Consider the following 23,480-nt stretch of genomic DNA (forward strand, 5'->3'; position numbering starts at 1 on the left):
TTTTGTGGGCTAGAACCCACTTAATCAGATGCAGGCATTAGCCCACAAAAGCTTATGCCCAAATAAATTTGTTAGTCTCTAGGGTGCCACAATGACTCCTACTTTGTTTTTTATTGCAACGTATGGTGATTTCTTAAAGTCCAAAGTTCTGGAGGCATGTTGTTAGGGGAGAGCTGTAGCTTGCTAACCCTTATGCTTTCAGAGGGCAGCCTCAGCCTGGCTACACCCAACAGCCACGATGTTTAAATCTCATGGGGTTTTGGAGCAATTTCATGGCTGCTGGGCCCCTCCTGCTGCCGCCTGGGGGATTGGAGCTAGACAGACAGATCATCTCTCACAGCGCTGTGGGAACCCAGACTCTACCCTGCGCGTGTTGGCACGGCAACCCCCCCACCACGGGCCCGCACATAGAGCCCAGCAGCACTGCGTGCGCAAGGTACCCTAGCTACCCATAGGCTGGAACAAGGGAACCTTATTAGCCAATCACATTTCTTTCTCCTTGTTGCAGCCAAGCTACGCCCTCTTGCTCTGCCCTCTCACGGCTCCGGGACCACCGTCCTGGCCGGACCAGTGTTCAAGGGACACGGCTCTATCGGACACAAATGCCCGCTGCACCCGGAAGTAGCTTCGCCGCCATTAGTGGAGCGCAGGGAAAACTTCGGCACAGGCACGTCCAGTAACGTACCCTAGTGGAGGTGTTGAGACGCTACCGGGCCGAAATGTGACTTTCCGATTGGCTCCTCATGAGCGAGTCGGGAGGGTGTGGGCGTGGTTCTGCTGGCCTGCTACGTGTGGTGGGGGAGCTGCTATAGCGATGGGGAGCCGGGCGGAGGTGAGTCAGCGCGCATGCGCGATGTCCCGCTTGCTGAGTACGAGCAGAGTCAGTGACAAAGTGAGTAGGGCAGGGTCTGGCTGCCGGGTTTGGGGCCGTTGTATGTCCCTCGTCACAAGCATTGGCAAGGCACGTGATCTCCCCTCGGCTTACGTGTCTGCGGCCTCCAGCGCACTGCGAGGATGAGGGAGCTTGGCCGGGTGCTGTAACAGGCCTAGGCCCCGCTTGGAGCAGGGCATGGTCCTGAACAACTTCATTTCTCAAGCCTGCCCTTAGATCACCGACTCCCCGTGCTGGAGTAGCTGTGGGTGCTGCAGGTGCAATGGGCTGCACCAGTGCTGCTTATCCTGCGCCTATAAGCCTGAGGTCTTGTCTACACTACAGCTTAAGTCAACATAAACCCCCCTCCCCCAGAGCAACATAACTTACATTAACTTAACACAGTGTCCACACTGTTCTGTGTTAGCAGGAGACGCTTTCCTGTTGACATAGCATCTGCCTCTCACTGAGATGGATTAGTTACGTTGATGGGAGAGCGCTCTCCCGTTGATTTACTGCATCTTCACCAGACCCACTAAATTGATGCCGCTGCATCAATCGCAGCAGTGCTGATTTAGATGTCTTTGCTAAGCAAAGCCCTGAGACTTGGGCTGTTGGGAGATGGTGGAGGCCCTCGGGTCTCTCTCACCCATCTCCTGGCTCTTGGTGCAGCCTTGGCTTCAGCAGTCACAGTCAGTGAAGTGGCATCACATACGCTAAAAGAAATATAGACAGGTGGGACCTGAATCCTTGAGTAACTGTGCACACATACACACACATGAAAAACATCACCGCTGTTTTCAGAATTCATTTAAAGTGAATTAAAATTCAGGATATTTTTGAATGGGAGAGAGAATCCTGATGTGAGGGAAAAGGAAGCCAAGACGCACATCTCAGCCTTTTCTGTAATCTGTTATGTGTCAGCCATGAAAGTGACATCAGAAAGAATAGAGAAAACATAAAGATAGGTTCTGCCTTGATGAGCTGGAATTAATATAGTTCCGTTGCTTGTGAATGTATTTAAAGAAGGGAAATATTTTCCTTTTGTTGTTTTAAAATTATTTGACTTTACTTTTATTAAATGACAAAAAGAAGTCAGGAAGGTGTAAGGCTGAGGCCAACAGAAGGAAAATCAATAAGCTACTTTCTTTTGTACTGTACATAAGAACAGCCATACTGGGTCAGACCAAAGGTCCATCTAGCCCTTATCTTCTGACAGCGGCCAATGCCAGGTGCCCCAGAGGGAGTGAACACAACAGGAAATCATGAAGTGATCCATTCCCTGTCACCCATTCCCAGCTTCTGGCAAACAGAGGCTAGGGACACCATTCCAGTCCCTCAATGGATAATAGCCATTGTTTATCAATTAAGTTTGTCAATTAATTCCAAAATCTCCTCTAGTGACACTTCAATCTGTGACAGTTCCTCAGATTTGTCACCTACAAAGAACAGCTCAGGTTTGGGAATCTCCCTAACATCCTCAGCCGTGAAGGCTGAAGCAAAGATTTCATTTAGTTTCTCTGCAATGACTTTATCTTCTGCAAGTGCTCCTTTTGTGTCTCGATTGTCCAGGGGCCCCACTGGTTATTGAGCAGGCTTCCTGCTTCTGGTGTACTTAAAAAACATTTTGTTATTACCTTTTGAGTTTTTGTCTAGCTGTTCTTCAAACTCCTTTTTGGCTTTTCTTATTACATTTTTACAGTTAATTTGGCAGTGTTCATGCTCCTTTCTATTTACCTCACTAGGATTTGACTTCCACTTTTTAAAAGATGCCTTTTTATCTCTCACTGCTTCTTTTACACGGTTGTTAAGCCACGTGGCTCTTTTTTAGTTCTTTTACTGTGTTTTTTAATTTTAAGTTTTAATTAAGTTGGGCCTCTATTATGGTGTCTTTGAAAAGTGTTCATGCAGCTTGCGGGGATTTCACTCTAGGCGCTGTACCTTTTTAATTTCTGTTTAACTAACCTCATTTTTGCATAGTTCCCCTTTCTGAAATTAAATGTCACGGTGTTGGGCTGTTGAGATGTTCTTCCAACCACAGGAATGTTAAATGTTATTATATTATGGTCACTAGTTCTAAACGGTCCTGTTATAGTTACCTCTTGGACCAGATCCTGTGCTCCACTAGGACTAAATCGAGAATTGCCTCTCCACTTGTGGGTACCTGTACCAGCTGCTCCAAGAAGCTGTCATTTAAAGTGTTGAGACATTTTGTCTCTGTATTTCGTCCTGAGATGACAGGTACCCAGTCAATATGGGGATAATTGAAACCCCCACTATTAGTGAGTTCTTTATGTTGATAGCCTCTCTAATCTCCCTTAGCATTTCATTGTCCTATCACTGTCCTGGTCAGGTGGTCGATAATAGATCCCTACTGTTATATTTTTATTAGAGCATGGAATTACTATCCATGGAGATTCTGTGGAACATATGGATTCATTTAAGATTTTTACTTCATTTGAGTCTACATTTTCTTTCACGTATAGTGCCACTTCCCTCTCCCTCTCTCTCCTCCCATGACCTGTTCTGTCCTTCCGATATGTTTTACACCTTGGAATGATTATGTCCCATTGATTGTCCCCGCTCCATCAGGTTTCTATGATGCCTTTTATATCAATATCCTCCTTTAACATGAGACACTCAAGTTCATCCATCTTATTATTTAGACTTCTAGAATTTGTGTACAAGCACTTTAAAAACTTGTCACTGTTTGTCTGCTCTTTTCTGATGTGTCAGATTCTTTTTATGTGAATGTTTCTCGTTTGATCTGGCCCATACTATATCCTCTTCCATCCTCTCCTCCTGACAAACCTAGAGAATCTCTATCAATAGACTCTCCTGTAAGAGAAGTCTCTGTCTGATCCACATGCTCTGCTGCTTTCCCCATCTCTTAGTTTAAAAACTGCTCTGCAGCCTTTTTAATGTTAAGTGCCAGCAGTCTGGATCCACTTTGATTTAGGTGGAGCCCATCCTTTGCATTTGCTTTCTCCACACCAGTCTTGATTTTATTGACCTCTATCATATCCCCACTTAGTCGACTCTTTTCCAAGCTGAAAAGTCCCAGTCTTATTAATATCTCCTCATGTGGCTGCTGTTCCATACCCCTAATAATTTTTGTTGCCCTTTTCTGAACCTTTTCCAATTCCAATATATCTTTTTTGAGATGGGGTGACCACATCTGCACTCAGTATTCAAGATGTGGGTGTACCATGGATTTATATGCAGGCAGTATGATATTTTATGTCTTCTTATCTATCCATTTATTAATGATTCCCAACATTCTGTTAGCTTTTTAGACTGCCGCTGCACGTTGAGTGAATGTTTTCAGAAAACTATTCTCAATGACTCCAAGATCTTTCTTGAGTGGTAACAACTAATTTAGATCCCATCATTTTATACGTATAGTTGGAATTATGTTTTCCAATGAGCTTTACTTTGCATTTATCAGTGTTGATAAATGCAATTGTAGACCAGTATAAAAAAGACACTAGGGTGCAGAATATGCTGTGGAAACTTCAACATCATAGAACAAACAAGACCTGAGTTTTTAGCATTTCATCTGAAAAGTCTACGTGCACATAAACTGCATGGTGCTCAGTTTACTCAGGATTACATTACTATGGCATTTACAGACTAAACAGATAAATGTAAATCAGACAGGCAGTGAATTTGGAGACAGTGTATGGGTTGGGGGGGATTTTGCTTACATTTAATGAGTGAGCAACATTTTTACTGACGTGGGCTAGCGCTTCTGGCTTCAAGAGAAGAAATTCTTTTTCAGGCAGGGAGGACGCTAGGTACAGTAGTGCAAAGTGGGTGTTCTGGTGCAGTTAGGGTGACCAGACAGCAAGTGTGAAAAATCAGGACGGAGCTGGGGGGTAGTAGTCCCGATTTTGGAGTCTTTTTCTTATATAGGCTTCTATCCCTGTGAAATCCAGTGTTTAAAAAGGCATAAAGGTGGGAATCGGAGGATTATGAAGAGACAGTGAATGAGGATTTATTGGCAGAATGGAAGAGGGGCTGGGAGGGAGTAGAAAAACAAGAGCAGAGAAGTAGATGTTTATCTACCTTGGAAGAATGAAGAGCTGAGTTGACTTTTCTGAGATTTGAACCCTTCATTTTAGAAAATATAGTATTTCAAATACTTCAACAACTAAGTCTTTAGGTCATCTGTGCAGTATCAAGAACGTTATCAACACTCAGTAAATAATAAACAGTAATAACAAACCTTCTGTTCCATATGGCATCTCCCTCCGTCTCTGTAACTATGTCTGACTCAAGGTGGTGATTTATTTGTGGAATTCCCCAAGTGGGTCAACACAAAGGTCTCGAAGCTATAGATTGAGTACTAAATGTTGAAATGTACTTGACAAATAAGATAAGAGAAAAATATATAAAGAGATGATAATATATTACTGGCATGAGAAAATGTTAACCCAAAGAAGAGAGAGTTTGATGGAAATATTGGAGGAACAGTTCCTTTGGTTTCACCTCCTATATTTCACTGACTCAAAATTCTCTGTGTTTCTAATAAGACTGTGTTTTGAAGATAGTAAGCATATTTGTGTGGTAGAAAGCAGTGCTGATGCTGTGTAATTTTATCTCAAAAATTACTAAAAATGTATAGCCTAGAGAAACAATAAACCACAAGCCAAATTTTAAATGTCTCATTTTATGCCAATTCAGATATGTGACATTCCCCCTCCCTCCAATTTTAGTCAGATGTGTTCTTGCCAGGCCTTAAGGGACACCATGATTAAAGATGAGCAAAGTAATCATAACTATTAACTATGACTTATTAAAGAAAGGAAAAAGAGAGACAAATGAAGCAGTAAATAATGGTTACTTCAGACACAATCTCTTCTGTATATCTCTAACTGTATATCTCTAGCTAAAATAAAACCAACGTAATCATAGAACTGGAAGGGACCTTGAGAGGTGTTGTAGTCCAGTCCCCTTCACTCAAGGCAAGACTAAGTATTATCTAGACCAGTGCTTCTCAAAGCTGGTCTGCTGCTTGTGCAGGGAAAGCACCTGGCGGTCCGGGCTGATTTGTTTACCTGCTGCGTCTGCAGGTTCGGCCAGTCGCAGCTCCCACTGACCGCAGTTCGCCGCTCCACGCCAATGGGGGCTGCGGGAAGCAGTGCGAGCTGAGGAATATTTTTACACTCAAGAAGTTTCTTATATTAGTTATTGCTAATAGTATGACCATGATATATTTGTACAGGGAACATCTCACTATTCACATAACAATGGTATCAGGCAGTTATTAAATGAAGGCTTGCATTTAGATATAATAATACTTGCAAATATGCATCTCAGAAGAAGTTATTCATCCAAGGAATTTGAGGACAAGAAAAACTTTCACCTTTTCTGTTGGTTAGAAGTAACCAATAATTTCTGTAAAATATTTCCCAATCATATAAGTTCTCCTTAACATTTAAAGAATAAGAATTTTAGAGCATTTATAAAATAAATCAGTTTAAATAAGATTATTTTTAGAATTCTTTGTGTGTGTTTAAAATTAAGGGGCTTTTTTATTTTTATTTCAAAGAGGTGGGATGAAGAGGCCCACTTTTATTACTTAGTTTACAGTTCTGATAATACATCCTAAGCACCACCTCCCTGTAGAGTATCCTGACTAAAGCCTTGCACTCTTTGACACAACCAGGTCTCTTTCTAAAACATAAATATTATACAGTTTGTTTTCTTGAGATAAAAATCATGCCTGTACAAAACTGTTATCTTCTACAGGGTGTAAGTCCCCTGTTCTTTGACAATCCCCTTGTTGATTGTTTGCCCTTTTCACCAAATGACTCCTAGATTTATAACCTATCATTTGTAGTATACAGTTTGGAGTAAAAGACTCCTATCAAATGTTCTATACAAGGCACTAACACATTTATACTGCATATTTGAAAGATGTCTATATAATAAAATATGGAATGTTAAAACTAACTAGATGCTCTAAAGACTCATTCCAAAGTCTGTGTAAATACACTTGAAGGTAATAAATATGGCTTTATGGCTAAGGAGGTATCGTCCTCTCACACTCCTAGTGCTTGTCCTTGGTTGACAGAGAGCAGAGATTTCCTAGAAATTTCCTTAATTAGAATGAACATTTCAACCAAAATCATAAGCATATGAATTTTTCTATTCTATAAACATCATATGTTTATAAATATCTACTAAAATTCAGTAAAGGCATAGGCATGCTTATAATAACCTTTAATAATTTAAAAAAACATTTTTTGTGTCTGTATTTCCATTGTGTAATTCAGTCTTTTTGAGTATCTTCTTCTGACCAAAGTCGTTACCTACTGATCTTGTACTTATTGGTAGAGAGGAACTTGCAGTTTGGATGGGTTTTGCTGTATCTTCTTTTTTTTTTCTTTTTTCTTTTTTTCATGTTTAAGTAGTTCTATTGAAAGTGTAATGTTTGGACATAAGCTTTCCCAGTTGCTGCTTGAGGTCATCTTATTCATTCAGTTTTGTGACACTGTCCTATAAATGAGTTGATGCTGTCAGTATTTCAGAACTATTGAACTACAGCCTATGAGAACTGCAGCCTCTGCTGGTCCAAGTTTTTGGTAGTGTAGTATCTAATATTTAATAGTAAAACTAATCTCTGATGATACCCAGGATTTTCACTTAATTGTGTGGCTTTTACTGTACAGTTGCAGATCCATATCCTGTAAATTTTACTTTGCAGGCATGAGTGTTTTTGTGCTGGTCTCCTTGCAGAGGTAGGGCCATAGAGGTCAAAATGGTGACTTGAAATAGTACCGGAATTTCTTTTGTGTCTTCAGTTACAATTGAACCTCAGAGTTACGTACCCTCAGGAATGGAGGTTGTTCATAATGCTGAACAAAATGTTATGGTTGTTCTTTCAAAAGTTTACAACTGAACATTGACTTAATACAGCTTTGAAACTTTACTATGCGGGAGGAAAATGCTGCTTTTAACCATCTTTATTTAAATGAAGCAAACATAGAAACAGTTTCCTTACCTTGTCAATCTTTTTTTAAACTTTCCCCTTCTTTTTTTTAGTAGTTTACATTTAACACAGTACTGTACTGTATTTGCCTTTTTTGTGTGTGTCTCCGCTGATGCCTGATTGCATACTTCCGGTTCCAAATGAGGTGTCTAGTTGACCGCTCAGTTTGTAGCTCCAGTGTTCGCAACTCTGAGGTTCTACTGTATTTTAGATATCAAAAATTGTCATGTCTTCTGTGTTCTATATCTCTGTTTTATCTGCAAAAAGTCTGAATTGAGATAACATTTCTGACAGAATGAGTCTACTCCAGCTGCTATGGAGGAAACAATAGAATGCAAACAAAATGCCTTTTTAATTGCAAAAATATTAATTTTACTTAATCCTATTAACAAACAAAACACATTTATTGTTGACTTGTATTTTGTTAACAGATTTTGAAGCTTTTTAGAGCATTGCACAGAACACGGCAACAGGTTTTTAAAAATGATGCCAGAGCTCTAGAAGGTAAGAATTGTTGTCTTCTTAGTGGATCCTGTGCATCTCTACAAAAGCTCTAAGGACCCTCCTCCCTTCTGCATGCCTGTTGTGAAGGTCTCTTACAGCAACTATCATCCCTCTGTCTGAGAGGACTTGAACTAGATGAACCCCTTTTTGGAACCTGCTGTGGTTTAAGAAGCTCAATGGGTTCAGTCAAACAGGGCAAAGCACTCGTTCTTCTTTTGTGAGTGGAGTTTGCATGCTACTTCCACCTTTTCATGTTCAATGTATGTATATATATTTCTTACTATATGTTCCATTCTATGGATCTGATGAAGTGGGCTGTTGCCCAAGCTTATGCTCAAATAAATTTGTTAGTCTCTAAGGTGCCACAAGTGCTCCTGTTCTTTTTGCGGATACAGACTAACATGGCTTCTACTCTGAAAGCTGTCATAGAGGACCATGAGAATCTGACTTCCCACCTCAGTAACAGTTCATGTGGTGAGGGAGAGGTAAATGTAGGGTGCAGAGCAGGGTCTTTTGTCATCAACTCTATTCCGCTGTTCCAGGGAGATAGCCAATTTGATCCTACTCTCTGCTTCCCTCTTCTCCTCTTCTTCCTCCAGTTTTCCTTCCTTTGCAATGAGGGTGGGTTAGGAAAGGAGACAATAGCAGATCTTGGAGCACTGGCCAACACTGAGTAGGAGATTCTAAAGTTACTACGTTAACAGAAGCAGCAATGCTAATGTGAGGAAGAGGGAGCCCATTAATACCAGTTTATGGAAAATGCAAAAAGCAGCCTTTTAGGAAGGGAAGAGAGTTTGCTCCCTGCCAGTTCTAAGAGTCTTCTGTCCTCTCTTCTACCAAACATACATGCATGCACATACTCTATAAAAGATCAGAAACAGGAATGATTTTAGTGAAAAACTGACTACAGAAGTGCTGGAGCAGAGGAACAAGGCAGGGAGGGAAATAATGCTTAAAGAGTATTTGTCTCAAATTGTTGTAATTTTTCCCCTTCACCCATCTCAGAGGAATAAGGAAGAGAAATCTCCCCTTTCCCCATGCTGCCCTTTACCCTCATATTCCCAAGGATTAAATTACACTTCTGGCTAGAATCAAGCCAGTAAGTACTATTTTAAGATGTAATGTTATGAAAAAGTTTTCAGTAGAACGGAACCATACGGTTCTAAAATTGTAGTCTTGCTGATTTTCTAAAACAGTGAATCTCAGCGGTCTTAGGCTACCAAACACCCGAGTTTCTTATCTTTGTCTACAGTTGTTCTTAAAATGAATAACACAACTCCATCAGATAGTAAACATGCATATTTGAACTGGGCAGATACAAATACTAGTTATATATAGTAGTATTTTCAGGTTGTTGTTTTTTTTTAATAAACCATATTACAACACATTTCTGGTGTGATTGGTGTGGGAATAAAACATGCTGTCACTCAAGTTCCACAGAGATCTTGAAGCACAAGGCTCTGGTCTGAGTGAAATATGAAGAGGATAAGTAGTAAAAGGACCATGGCTGTAGAACAGCATCAACAAACAAGGGGCAAATTTGTATACCTGAGATGGGTTTTAGCTGCTAAGGAATGTGGGTTTTAAGCCAATGACAAAGAACTGATAATAAGTGAGGGGATTTACAAAAAAATCAAAAAAACTAAACTACTTTATTTTACTTTCCCCCTTTAGCTGCAAGACAGAAGATAAATGAAGAATTCAGAAACCATCAAGATGAGACCTCTTCTGAGAGAATAGCAGAGGTACTTTCATTGTGATGCTATTCTCTACTTTATACTATTAAGTCTCATAATACTTTATATTCACATAGCAGCATATTTTATCAAAGGATCTCAGGGCACTTTGCAAATACTAATTGAGCCTCGCAACCAGAGCTTTATGAATTTCAAAATGTAATTTCATGGAACTTTGTGTACAAACTTATTTTCTATTTTGTGTCCTGCTGTCACCATCACTTTATGTAAAAATTGCAAATGGCACTTTTCACGTTAAAAATTGCATGAAAAACAGTTTTCCATGTTTACAATTCAAAGCCATTTTTGCTCTGCCTATTTTCAAGTTCATAACAAAATTAGAATTGTTTTTCCAGATTGTTGTCCATTTAGTGGAAATATTTTTTGTTTGTTTCTCCTTATGCAGTCAAGCTAAGTATTAGACTGGTTATCAGAGTAGATGATCATAATGGGCCCTCTAGTCTTAAAATCTATCAGTAACTCTCTTATACTCTACAGATATGTGAAATGGGGCACAGAGGTTAAGTGACTTGCCCAATGTCACGCAGTGAGGCTAAATCTATGCTATGAGCTAGAGATGTGATTCCCATGTGCATTGCTCATGTACATGTACTCACACTAGTTCACATACAAGTAGCATGAGTATGTGTATGCAAGCTGGGACTCACACCTCCTAGCTCGTTAGTGTAAATGTAGGCAGTTATTGGCAGAGCTGGCAATAGGGCCTAGTAGCTCTGACTCATATCATATCACAAACTCCTTCCCTCCCAAATAATCAAATGCTTGTGATGGAGTTGTTAATACAGATGCATTAATTACCTCACTTGTCTTTATCTCTCTGGTAAATGAAGGGACTACAGTGTAGAAAATTCTTTTAGCTTACTATATAATTCAAACTCTCCCGGCTGCTATGTAACACATTTGCAAAGTTGTTTTAATTAGCAGTAAGATTATTAATTTACTTAGGCCTGCAATTATTAACATTGAAACAATGTGAACTGGAGGTTTTATTTTACTATACATTCTGAAGAAGTGAATTAATTGTTGTCAGTCTTCTAATTCAGCATATTTTCCAGTTCATTGAATTCTCGCTGTAGAAATCCTCTTGTAGACACATGTATGCTGCTTCTCCTGAGTCCATGAGGGGAAGCATTAGAAGAAACCACATCTATATTTAAGCATATATTGTAGAAAAAAACCAACTAAAACGATCAGTTCAGTACTTTGCATCCTAGCACCCACATATCACTGACGTTAACACTTCTGAACAGTCATTCAGGACTCTCTCTAGTATGTCTGCTTGTTGCCAAGCAACAGCAGCAATATTTCTGGGCGTGTGTCCTAGGCATCAAGTGCTGTCTTCTGTTCTATTTTTTAATTTAATGATATAACACTGTTTTAATTGAGGTACGGATGAGATGCCAGGTAAAATTCTCAAAGCTACATTTGTTAGGAATGGTGATCTACAAAATGCACATATTTAATATTGACTCTTCTTTTGATGATAGTTAATTGATGCTAGTTAATTGGCGTATTCATTGAGTGAAAGATCAGTAGATAAAATTCTTTGTCTCCAGCAAGGCCTTGATGATATCCATGAGGGGAAGAGGGGGACACAACCTGTCATGTTTAATAATTATTATGCATTTATATGCTGAAGTGCCATTCATGCAGAAGAACTGGACCAAAGAGTGCTTTACAGACCCAGTCAAAACTGCTTGGCACCAGGCACCTCAGTACTTCTGAAAATCGGGCCTCCTATTCAGGTATCCATATATAGACTTTGGTGCCTAACTTCAGGCATCCATTTTTCAAAATGTTGACCCTATTTATCTGTTGCTTCATCCACTGCCAGAGTAGAATATAGTACGTGTTTTCCAGCCCATGACATTAAACAGTTTTTAAGACAAGAAGTGAAGAATAACTACCTGAGAAACTTTGCAATGTAAGAAACTCTGTCCCCCTAGGCTTCTCACTTGTGCAGCTGTATACATTGCAGGAAGGCGCTGCATACTAATAAGTACTAGCCATTTAACAAGTTCTGTCTTTGGCCAGGGGCATACACATCGAGACCTCGGTCATGCTTCCTCTCAAATAGGGAAGGGATTACAGTGTTGTAATCACACACTCCTAATGCTGCTGATCTCTAGGGAGAGGGGGACTGCCCCTTCCCCCGGCCACTCCTGCTGCTTTTGATCTCCTTCCTGTGGCATCTCAGCACCATTGACTCCTCTTCTCAGACTGGTCAGGAAAAGAGGGGCAAGAAGTCCAAAACGTACCTGAACTATAAAGAACCTGACTGCTTGATGACAATTCGTGCAAGATGTTCCTCCTGGAGTTCAGGATAATTGGACACAAATTAATATATAATTACTCTGGTAACCTACCTACCTAAATATCCTGCTGCAGTTTCAATTAAATACAGTATTTTCTATTGATATGTGTGTTATCAAACAGTAGACTTGTTTCACCCCAGCTGGCTGTACGCCAGAGTGACTTACGTATCGGTTCATAAAGCACTTTGGGTTCGTCCAGGATAAAAAGCACTATGTAAATTACAAGATGCTCTATTATTCAGAAGATATAAAAATACTGATGATATTTGATTTATACTTACCAAACATGGAAAATGTCTACAAGAGTAATTTTGCACTGTTTTAATTGCCTTGTTTTTTCTTTCCCAGCTTATGAAAATAGGTTCAGATGTTGAATTTCTACTCAGAACATCTGTTATACAGGGACTTCACACAGGTTCTGACAGTCTGAGTAAGTAGAGCTGCACAGCATCTGTCTCTTTTTTTTTTTTTTTTTTTTTTTTTAAATGGTATTTAGATCTGTGCTGAACTTCAGTGACAAAACCTGAAACTGAGGGTCTGTGTTTCTTTTTGTTTTAGTGTTGTATATTATTTACCCCAAACTTGGGCCAGGTTCATTTAGATTTGAGAGGCTAGGCCGAATTATGGTGTCTGGTGGAAGATTTGTGATGCTTGCTTGATTGGTTTTGACCCAAAGCCAGTCAAATCTTTGCAGTATTGGATTCATTCAAATCTGAAATTGTCAGACTCAAAAAGTGAACCAGTATGAACCCCAAAAAAGTCTTGTACAGGCTCTCAAGTTTCCCATAGTCCTACATGTTCCCTCTAAGCATGCATGTTCATGGCTTTCAGGCATCACAGAGAGCACCATCTCTGATACACTTCAGGAGATCCTTTACCCTCTTCCTTCTTTCATCTCCTGTTGCAGGGAAGCTGGTGCCAGCCCTAAGCGTGCTGGGACTCCTGCTGCCGTTATTACCACAAAAATTGCCCATTTTCCCCCTCCTTCTGCATCTGCTAGGAAAATGGGCATTGTGGTAGGCACCTGCTCTTGCTTTGTGTTGCCACTACTGTGGGGAAAATGGATATAGTCTCAAGCAGCTCCTCTCCATGTCCTACTTTTGGGAAAATTTTAAATTCTATCCCAGACGGCCCGTCCCTCTGCTAAGGTGAGAGAGTGAAGAAAAGGAAATAATGTATGAGAACTGAGTGTGGGGAGTGGACAGAGATGAGAGGGAGAAGGAATGGGAGCAGTAGATGCTGGCCTTAAGATGTAGGAGTCATTTGTCTCCCAAGTCAGAAAACTAAATTAGAGTCAACATCATGAAGTTCTGTATCCTGAAACTTTAATTGATACTAGTCCCTTTTACGTATTTAACTTTCTTTGGCTATTTGCAATAAAACTCAAAATAGAGCAAACTCAAACCCATGCGTTGTGGATCAATTTCATATATCCATGTATGTCAGAAGTGTGTTCTAGATTTGACTGGGGTTACAGGGAAAGTCTCAGTGCTTCCTGTATCATTTTTATGTCTCGTCTTTTATGTAATAAATAGTGACACATTCATTTAAGCAAGATGTCATCCTTTCTGTGCACTTCCTTAATGCCTAAGGCAGGGGTTCTCAAACTGGGGGTCGGGATCCCTCAGAAGGTCGTGAGGTTATTACATGGAGGGTCATGAGCTGTCAGCCTCCACCCCAAACCTCGCTTTGCCTACAGCAAACCCCCCTGGGAGCTGCCAACTGATGTACCAGGACTACCTCTGCTCCTGTTTTCCCTGCCAGCTCAGGACTCCAGCACCCTGTCTTGCTGAGCCAGACACTCCCGTCTGGTCCAACAAAGACCCAGGGTCTGAATTACTTGCCCCAAAACTGCAGATTTGCCTAAAAGCAGCTAACAGAAGTGTGCTTGTCTTTAACACCCAGATGCCCAATGGGGTCTAAACCCAAATAAATCCATTTTACCCAGTATAAAGCATATGCAGGGTAAACGCATAAACTGTTAGCCCTTTATAATACTGATATAGAGAGATGCACAGTTGTTTGCTCCCCCAGGTATTAATACATACTGAGTTAATAAGTAAAAAGTGATTTTATTAAATACAGAAAGTAGGATTTAAGTGGTTCCAAGTAGTAACAGACAGAACAAAGTAAGTCACCAAGCAAAATAAAGTAAAATGCACAAGTCTATGTCTAATCTAACTGAATACAGATAAGATCCTCACCAGTTCCAGAATGCTCCCTTTTACAGACTAATCTCCTTTTAGCCTGGGTCCACCAATCACTCACATCCCCTTTGTTCAAGTTTCTTACAAGTATCCTGGGGGCGTGGAGAGGCTCCCTCTTTAGCCACTGAAGACCAAAATGGAGGGGTCTCCCAGGAGTTTAAATAGACTTTCTCTTGTGGGTGGAGATCCCCCTCCTCACTCCTGTGCAAAGTCCAGCTCCGAGATGGAGTTTTGGATTCACCTGGGCAAGTCACATGTCCTTGCATGACTCACAGTTTTTACAGGTAGCAGCCATTGTTTGCATGCTACCTTGAACGTCCTCAAGTAGACTTCTTATGTGGATTAGAGCATTCCAAGATCCATTGTCCTTTAAGTGTTTCTTGATTAGATACTTAATTTCAACATTCCTTTCTCCAGGAACTGACCAAATGCTCTACTAAGGTTATTTAAAAATCAAGCCAGGACACAGCCAACATTCATAACTTTGAATACAAAAATGATACATGCATGCAGATAGATTAATACATTCAGTAGATCATAACCTTTACGGATATATTTTACATGGCATATGTAGCATAAAACATATTCTAAGCATATTTCCATAGAGCCTTATGGGAGGTACCGTCACAGTAATGAATATTAAAGGTAAATAGGGTATTCCTATTTACACATTCACATTAAAAAGGAGACATTCCATGATGTTAGAAATACAGTAATTTAAAACTGATAAAAGGAAATGCCTCTCTGTTTTACGCAATACATCATTAATTTGTGGAACTTACTGACACAAAACATCTTTGAAGCCAAGAGCTTGGAGTTTAAAACAAACAAACAAACAAAAAAAATAGATGTTCAGAGGCATAATGAAAGAACTAATGGTTACATTAGATGGGATAAAAACCAAACATTTTTAGAAAGCATACACAAACCCTTGTGCCAATTACTAAGTGCCAGAGGTTAAGAAGAGACTTTCTCTGTGGACAAGGTATTCCATAATTTTCCAGTAGTTGGTTTGTTGCACCTTTCTCAGAAGCGTCTGGTACTGATCACTGTCATCCAGCATGGTGAACTAGATGGACTTACAGTACTGTGGCATTGACTACGTTCCTGATCTCCTTGGTGGTTCTTGGAATACCATTAAAGAATTTATGACGCTGTGATCAGAATATTGTGGACATTAGCTGTCATGCAGAGAGAGATATTAAGATGCACTTCATTGGGAAGGATTACATTTCCATAGAAATTAATGTCCTATATTGGTTTCTAAAAATATCCTAGGTTTACTATTTTTTTATTTCTGCCAGCACTGAAGAGTCAAGTCTGAAAAAAGTTTTAAAAATGATAAAGAAAAGAGATTTGCAGCTGAGAGCTTGTGTTAGTCACATTATTCAGAATCTCACTAAACAGATTTTTTGAGACATTGCTGTGCAGCTTGTCAAGTCAGATTATCCACTGTTGTGCAAGAGAGTTGGCACTAGTCAACTTGTTTTTATATTTGCAGAACAAACTGATACAAGTAGAGCTTTTCTCAACGTAATTTACTACATATTCAATGTATCCTCATGGTTTTCACTTTGGGTTTGCTATAGTGATGAGTGAAATGTGTGCCAAACTTTATTTTTCAGTGAGAGGTTAGAAGGATCTGTCCCGATCAGTTTTTTTTATTTGTCCAAGTATCGGAGGGGAAACGGTGTTAGTCTGTATCCAGAAAAACAACAGGGAGCCCGGTGGCACCTTAAAGACTAACGGATTTATTTGGGCATAAGCTTTCATGGGTAAAAAACCCACTTGATCTGAAGAAGTGGGATTTTTACCCACAAAAACTTGTGCCCAAATAAATCTGTTAGTCTTTAAGGTGCCACCGGACTCTTTGTCGTTTTTATTTGTTCGTTCTTTCTCCTTTGTACTGTTTGGTTTATGCTTGTATTTCTCTCTCATGCATAAAGTCCTGTCCCTAAAATGTAGAGGAAAAAATACATGTGAACACTGGGACATGAATGTTTCCTTCATAGGTAGAACACAGACAAAATATTATTCAATCCATTTTAAAATGTGTTTTAATTCTGTTTTAGTACCGCAGCCAGAAAAGGAAAAAGAAGTGTAGCTTCAAGGGAAACAATTCCTTTGCTTTTTCTATAATATATGGAAAACCAGCATACTTTGGATGGGATGTGACTGGTTACGCACATGGAATGGAATTTGGAGTGTTTTAGACGTTTACTGTACCTTTGTTTAGTACTTGCCTGACTAGTCAAAGTAGAGGATTGTGTTTGCAGCCATGGGGCTTCGCCGTGTAGGTGGTGCCAGTTGTACAGATCGGACAGCCCTCAGGTGCAGAACTCCCAAGTGGAGCCAGATGGTCAAAACTTTATTAGAGCCAAGGGCAGTTAGCACAGTGCACAGCCAAGAAAAACCCAACATACTGCTCTTTTCTCCTGCAGTAAATGTCATCTGACACTTGATTTTTCTGCTGTTCTTAAAAGAACAGGTACAGCATTAATAAATGTTACAGATCTTAAATGAGGTGTCTGTATATTTTAAAGTATGTTTTATGCATTTTGAAATTGGTATTTAAATACATTGGAATCAGGATTGCCAGAAACGTTATAATTTGCTATCCTGTTTTGCTAAAATGTCTTCACATGACAAATGGCAAAATGTAGCAATGATAGTTAAAATATTTTCAAGGATGTTTTTAATAGCAAAATAGGTGAGGGAGGTGGAAGAGATTTCTGATGAACAGAAGAAAAATGTTAGTTCATTTTTATTGGCTTAGGAAATTACCATAGTGCTTCTTGTAGGTTTAATTTAAAACTAGATGCTCTGTAATAAGCTGCTTCATTGCTAGTAAAAATATTAAAGGCCATTTATATTTTGTAGATTGTTATGATAAAATTTTATTCTTACTGATTTTTTGTTTGTTTTTTGCAGTGCTTATACCCAGGAAAGATCTGCTACTAGACAATGTTCCTTACTGTGATAGTCCAACAAGAAAGCTTTGAACCTTCAAGGAATAAAGTACATCTTGTTTTATTTTCTTTTTTCTCAAACTAAAATTAATTTCCTGGAACAGAATCCCTGAAAACAAATCCCTGAAATCTCTGTGTTCAGTCTAAATTTGGAAAATATTGAATCCTTTTGGCAGGAAACAAAGATTACCTCAATCCACTGATTGTACTCTGAACTGGGAAGGTGTATTTGAGAGAAGCAAGACTGATGTCATGTGTTTCTGAAGGACCCTTCTCTTCGTTGGGAAGGATTACATTTCCATAGAAACTAAAGTCCTATATTGTTTGCTAAAAATATTCTAGGTGTACTCTTTTATCGCTGCTATTTCCCGAGAAAATGTTTCATTGTGTTTCAGAGGTTTTGCAAAGATAAATAATAATAATAATTACAAATAAAAGCAGAGTGTTTAGTCCTGGAAATATTTATTTATAAACTCAAATATATTGACAAACTGCTACAAAATAATGGTGAAAAAACATTCTATAATGTCTAGTTATCTTTTTAATTATAAATTGCACCACAGACGTGTGTTCTTAAATTGTTATTATCTATACAATAGTGCACTGGTAGCATATGAGAGGGTTTTTGTAAGGCTCATATGAATAAATTATCAGCCTTTACAGATAGGACAATGTCCCTGTGCTTATATTTTTAACGTGCAAGGGTGACTGTTTGACTGTTTGGATCACGCTGGAGCAAGGAAATTTAGTCAGCCTAACAAATTGTGCTATGGTAATTTAGACCATAAAGCTAAAGAACTTGCATGTTATGACCATAGATTGATTTACTGAAGCATTTGTCAAAAATAGAAGCTGGTCACATTCAAAGTAGTGATCAGTAATAACATGGCTGTGTATGCATCTTATTGCCAGAGCCAATAATTTTAGTTTCATAAAATAATTAATTGGAATAATCTGATATAAGTACTGTCAGTGAAAGAGATGCAACTCGCCAGTATTTGATAGATACATTTTGATAGAGAGAAATGATAAGGGGATCTGGTCAGTTTATTCAAATGAATGTGGTAGCCAAACTAACTACATAAAATGTAAAATGTTCACTCTGACTCACAAAATTGCCTTATCCTGTCATTCTTCAAATTAGAAAGTAGTTGTACATTAACAATCTATTTTATTATACTTTTTTATAAACGAAAATTCAATCTGAAATTATTTAATAAGCAAGTGTCAAGCAACCTGATTTGCTGACATTATCTTATTTAAAGTAATTTTTTTTCAATCTACATCACCTTATTTCATTTTTTAAAAAGAGTCATCTAGTTCTTGCTGTTTAACTAGCTGCTATGGGCCAATTGACTTCACTTTGTCTTGGAGCGGGCCTTACTGAAAGTATACATCAATGTTTGTATATGTAAAAAACCTACTGATATCAACAGTAGATGGCAGTCTTCCATATATATTAAGGAACTGTACACAGTGCAAGTGAAAATAGTTTTTGTGAGACGATATCACTCTAAGCTTGTGTATATTCTGCCACTGTGCATGTGTCTTTTTTTTTTTTTTAGTCCTTGATACGCAATATATGGAATTGTATTGAATAGAAATCAGCCTATACTTAAACTGATCAGCATGCTGTCAATGTGTCATCATTATTGAAGTGTGCACTCCCTTGAAAGGAAACATACACCTTAATGGGTCCTCTAATGTAGTGAGTCCCCATACTGTTGAGTAAAGATGGTTCCAGATTGTGTCCCTCAGATCCACACCTAAAGAGGTCCCTCTGCAGGGAGCTCCTACTTGCAGTGCACAAAAGTTGCCATTTCCCTTGACGCTGCAGATAGCCGTCTGTGTAGTATCTATGGCTGCTGAAAGGACAGAAGGACTGAGGGGAGATTCATTGTTTTTCCCCTTGCTTGTGAAGAATATCTGGAAAACCCTAAATATGTATGAAATTTTCTGTGGTCCTCTTCTGTGCAGTGCATTCTCACTCCAGGAGTGAAAAGGCCAGGGGCAGCTGCTGGTAAAGGAAGACCTAGTATGTGGTTCCAGTGGAGCTGGTAGGCAACTCAGCGCTAATGAGGAGCTACAGGACCTCCTCATGGTGGCCCAAACCTTCTGTTTGTTCTTTGGTTTGGGTGGATGAATAACTTTCCCTCATCCTTGTGAAACAGATGGGAAAGATTCAGTGGGACAGATTAGCTGATTTTAGGGGACTAATGCTGGGAGAACCTAACCAATAATCAAAAATCATGGAACTTCAGATTCAGCATCTTGAATCATATTCCAGACATGGCCATCATCGTGCATGGAATTCCATGAACACCCTGTGTACCTCAGTTTCTTTATATATTGTAATATATATAAAAACTCTAGAGCTGTTTTTCCATGAATATCACTGAAACTCCTCTGAGTGTTTGCCCTTGGTTTAATGGACATAGGTTTGTAAGAAGAATTGCATCAGTGCATTCTGCTTATGGTTCTACTGCATTAAAATTACATGCTCCTTACTGTCGTCATATATTCCTGGGCAGTGGACCCACAGTGAAGTTTCAAATGCAAGGAAGAAAGAAATCAGGCTTGACATACAGTGCTGTTAATGCAGATCATTGCCAAACCCTAGTGGTTGCTCTTGAGTCAATGAGAATTGAAACCCAGAACTGGTTTTGAATAGGTAGGTGATTCTCAAAAGGTCTGTGAGCAGAGCAGGCCCTAGACCAAATGATGCCCCAGGCAAGGAGCACCTTTGGCGCCCCCAAGCCCATTTGTTAAACATTTTAATAACTTATTTTTTTTATTGCATTTGTAGCCCATTTCATGACTTTAGTGCATGATTTGTGTGCATGATTTATCCCTGTCATTGCTAGGATCTGTAAATCTGCATTTATTCATGCCATGTGTAAGCAAATTAAAAAAAAATTGTTTCCTCTTAACTTATAGAACATAAGAACAGCCATACTGGGTCAGACCAAAGGGCCATCTAACCCAGTATCCTGTCTTTCGACAGTGGCCAATGCCAGGTGCCCAAGAGGGAATGAACAGAACAGGGAATCATCAAGTGATCTATCCCCTGCCCATTCCCAGCTTCTGGCACATTGATGGACATATCCTCCAGGAATTTATCTAGGATTTTGTTTTGTTTTGTTTGTTTGGTTTTGAACCCTGTTATATAGTCTTTTTTAATTTTAAGAATACTTTTTAACTTTAAGAAAACTTTTTAATTTTAAGAATAACTGAAATGTACTAACATCAAGAAATTGAACTGTGCACCAACATTGGGTGGACGAGTATTAAATAGTGTTACAGTAAGTGACAGCCTTAGAATATTAACCCTAGGTCTTTAGTTCTACATGTCACTTTTCACACCTTTGTCCTTGCAAACCGAAGCCCAGTGTCAAAGAGATCCAAAACTGGTCAGTGGTATTTTCAAACGATAAAATAACAAGCGATGTCACTGTAGTCAGCCATCGTTGATCAAAGACATGTTTAATGAGCCTGAATGTCGAAAAGCAGCACTTGCCACTCTTGACTGGCAGCGTGAGCAGATTCCTCAAAGCTATCCACACGTTAGGAGAAGCATCTGTCAGCTCTGCATCATGAATGAAGTGGAGAACTTGGAGTGGAGAGTGCTTCCTGTGTGGCAAAATGTGACTGATGTCCAATTCAACATAAAAACCTCTATCATTGATGTCCGAACATTCCACACGTTCGTCAACGTCCAGTGAAGGTCCGTACAATTTTTCGAGTGTTTTCCTGTTCACTGGCAGCTTACTAAGGTCATACAAACCCCTCCAGGTCTTTTTGTGGTGCTTCATTTGTCTGACACTTTCTTCAGTGGACACTTGAGCAGTGTCAGTGAGCAAGCAAAAATATTCTCTTGAATTTTTCTTCTGAGCTTCCCATCATCTCATCTCTGCTCTCATAACCAAACTGTCTCCTCTTGCGCCGAATATGAATTTCCTTGAAGACATGCTCAACTTCTAAGATTTCTGTCATTTCTTTGGCAGCAGTGATGGCATCTTCAAATCCAACAGCAAAGTCTATGTTCTGCAGTCTTACTAAATCATCAAACGTTACATGTTAAGCATGGCAAAAGAAACGACAGTATTAAGATAGGAGTTTGATAGATATCTCTGACGAGTTATTAAATATGTCCTTTATTAGTAGCTACTTACACTCTTCAAGTCTTAAAACACAAATACACTTTCACAATTACACAATAAAGAAAGGTTCACAGTATCGCAGCTGGGCTCTCACTCCACTTCACTTCACTTCACTTTGTTCTGACTGCCAAGGCCTTGCCCTTATATAACCCCAAGCGCGTAGCTGATAACATTCTAGGAGATTCAAGGAAAATGCAGTTCTCAAAGTCTAGAAGGTTCCACGAGATTCTACAACCATCCAAAACATTCTAGGAGGTTAGTGAAAAATGAATCCATATATGGAATACTTGAAACTAGGGCTGTTGATTAATTACAGTTAATTCATGTGATTAACTCAAAAAAAATAATTGCAGTTAAAAAAATTAATCACGATAATCACAGTTTTAATCGCACTGTTAAACACTAGAATACCAATTGAAATTTATTAAATATTTACGGATATTTTTCTACATTTTCAAATATATTGATATCAATTACAACACAAACTACAAAGTGTATACTGCTCACTTTCTATTATTTTTATTACAAATAATTGCACTGTAAAAATGATAAAAAATAGTATTTTTCAGTTCACCTCATACAAGTACTGTAGTGCAGTCTCTTTAGCATGAAAATGCAACTTACAAATGTATAATTTTTTTTGTTACATAACTGCACTCAAAAACAAAACAGTGCAAAACTTTAGAGCCTACAAGTCCACTCAGTCCTACTTCTTGTTCAGCCAATCACTAAGACAAACAAGTTTGTTTACATTTATGGGAGATAATGCTGCCCACTTCTTGTTTACAATGTCACCAGAAAGTGAGAAGAGGTGTTCGCATGGGACTTTTATAGCCGGCATTTCAAGGTATTTATGTGCCAGATATGCTAAACATTCATATGCTCCTTCATGGTTCGGCATCATTCCAGAGGACATGCTTCCATGTTGATGACACTCATTTAAAAAAATAATGCATTAATTAAATTTGTGACTGAACTCCTTGGGGGAGAATTGTATGTCTCTGGCTCTGTTTTACCTGCATTCTGTCATATATTTCATGTTATAATAGTCTCAGATGATGATTCAGCACATGTTCATCTTAAGAACACTTTCGCTGCAGATTTGACAAAACGCAAAGAAGGTACCAATGTGAGATTTCTAAAGATAACTACAGCACTCAACCCAAGGTTAAGAATCTGAAGTGCCTTCCAAAGTCTGAGAGGGATGAAGTGTGGAACATGCTTTCAGAAGCAACACCCCACTTCGGACACTAGAGAACCCGAACCCCCAAAAAAGAAAATCAACCTTCTGCTGGTGGCATCTGACTCAGAGGATGAAAATGAACGTGCGTCGTTCTGCTCTACTTTGGATTGTTATTGAGCAGAACCCATCAGCATGGATTCATGTCCTCTGGAATGATAGTTGAAGCATGAAGGGTACATATGAATCTTTAGTGCTTCTGGTATGTAAATATCTTGTGACACTGGCTACAACAAATGCCTGTTCTCACAATGTCTTTGAGGTGGCATTGTGAATAAAAAGCAGGCAGCATTATCTCCTCCAATGTAAACAAACTTGTTTGTCTGAGTGATTGGCTGAACAAGGAATAGGACTGAGTGGACTTGTAAGCTCTAAAGGTTTTTGTTTTATTTTTGAATGCAGTTTTTTGTACATAATTCTACATCTGTAAGTTCAGCTTTCATGAGAAAGAGATTGCACT

The 23,480-nt window shown here is 39.1% G+C and overlaps 1 protein-coding gene across 2 annotated transcripts; it reads left to right on the forward strand.

The window, feature by feature from the left end:
* The first annotated feature begins 593 nt into the window (after positions 1-593).
* Positions 594-19,244, forward strand: LYRM7 (LYR motif containing 7). Of its 2 annotated transcripts, none has more exons than XM_032795456.2 (5): positions 594-832; positions 8,300-8,372; positions 10,047-10,117; positions 12,793-12,874; positions 17,583-19,244. In XM_032795456.2, exons 1-5 carry the CDS (start codon positions 815-817, stop codon positions 17,651-17,653), a joined length of 315 nt encoding a protein of 104 aa, XP_032651347.1. In that variant the 5' UTR covers positions 594-814; the 3' UTR covers positions 17,654-19,244. The 2 variants fall into 2 exon arrangements, with proteins under 2 accessions (XP_032651347.1, XP_032651346.2); XM_032795455.2 differs by lacking the exon at positions 594-832 and adding an exon at positions 834-892.
* The last annotated feature ends 4,236 nt before the right edge of the window (positions 19,245-23,480 follow it).

The sequence above is a fragment of the Chelonoidis abingdonii genome, chromosome 6, assembly GCF_003597395.2.
Source record: "Chelonoidis abingdonii isolate Lonesome George chromosome 6, CheloAbing_2.0, whole genome shotgun sequence".
NCBI classification, from domain to species: domain Eukaryota; kingdom Metazoa; phylum Chordata; order Testudines; family Testudinidae; genus Chelonoidis; species Chelonoidis abingdonii.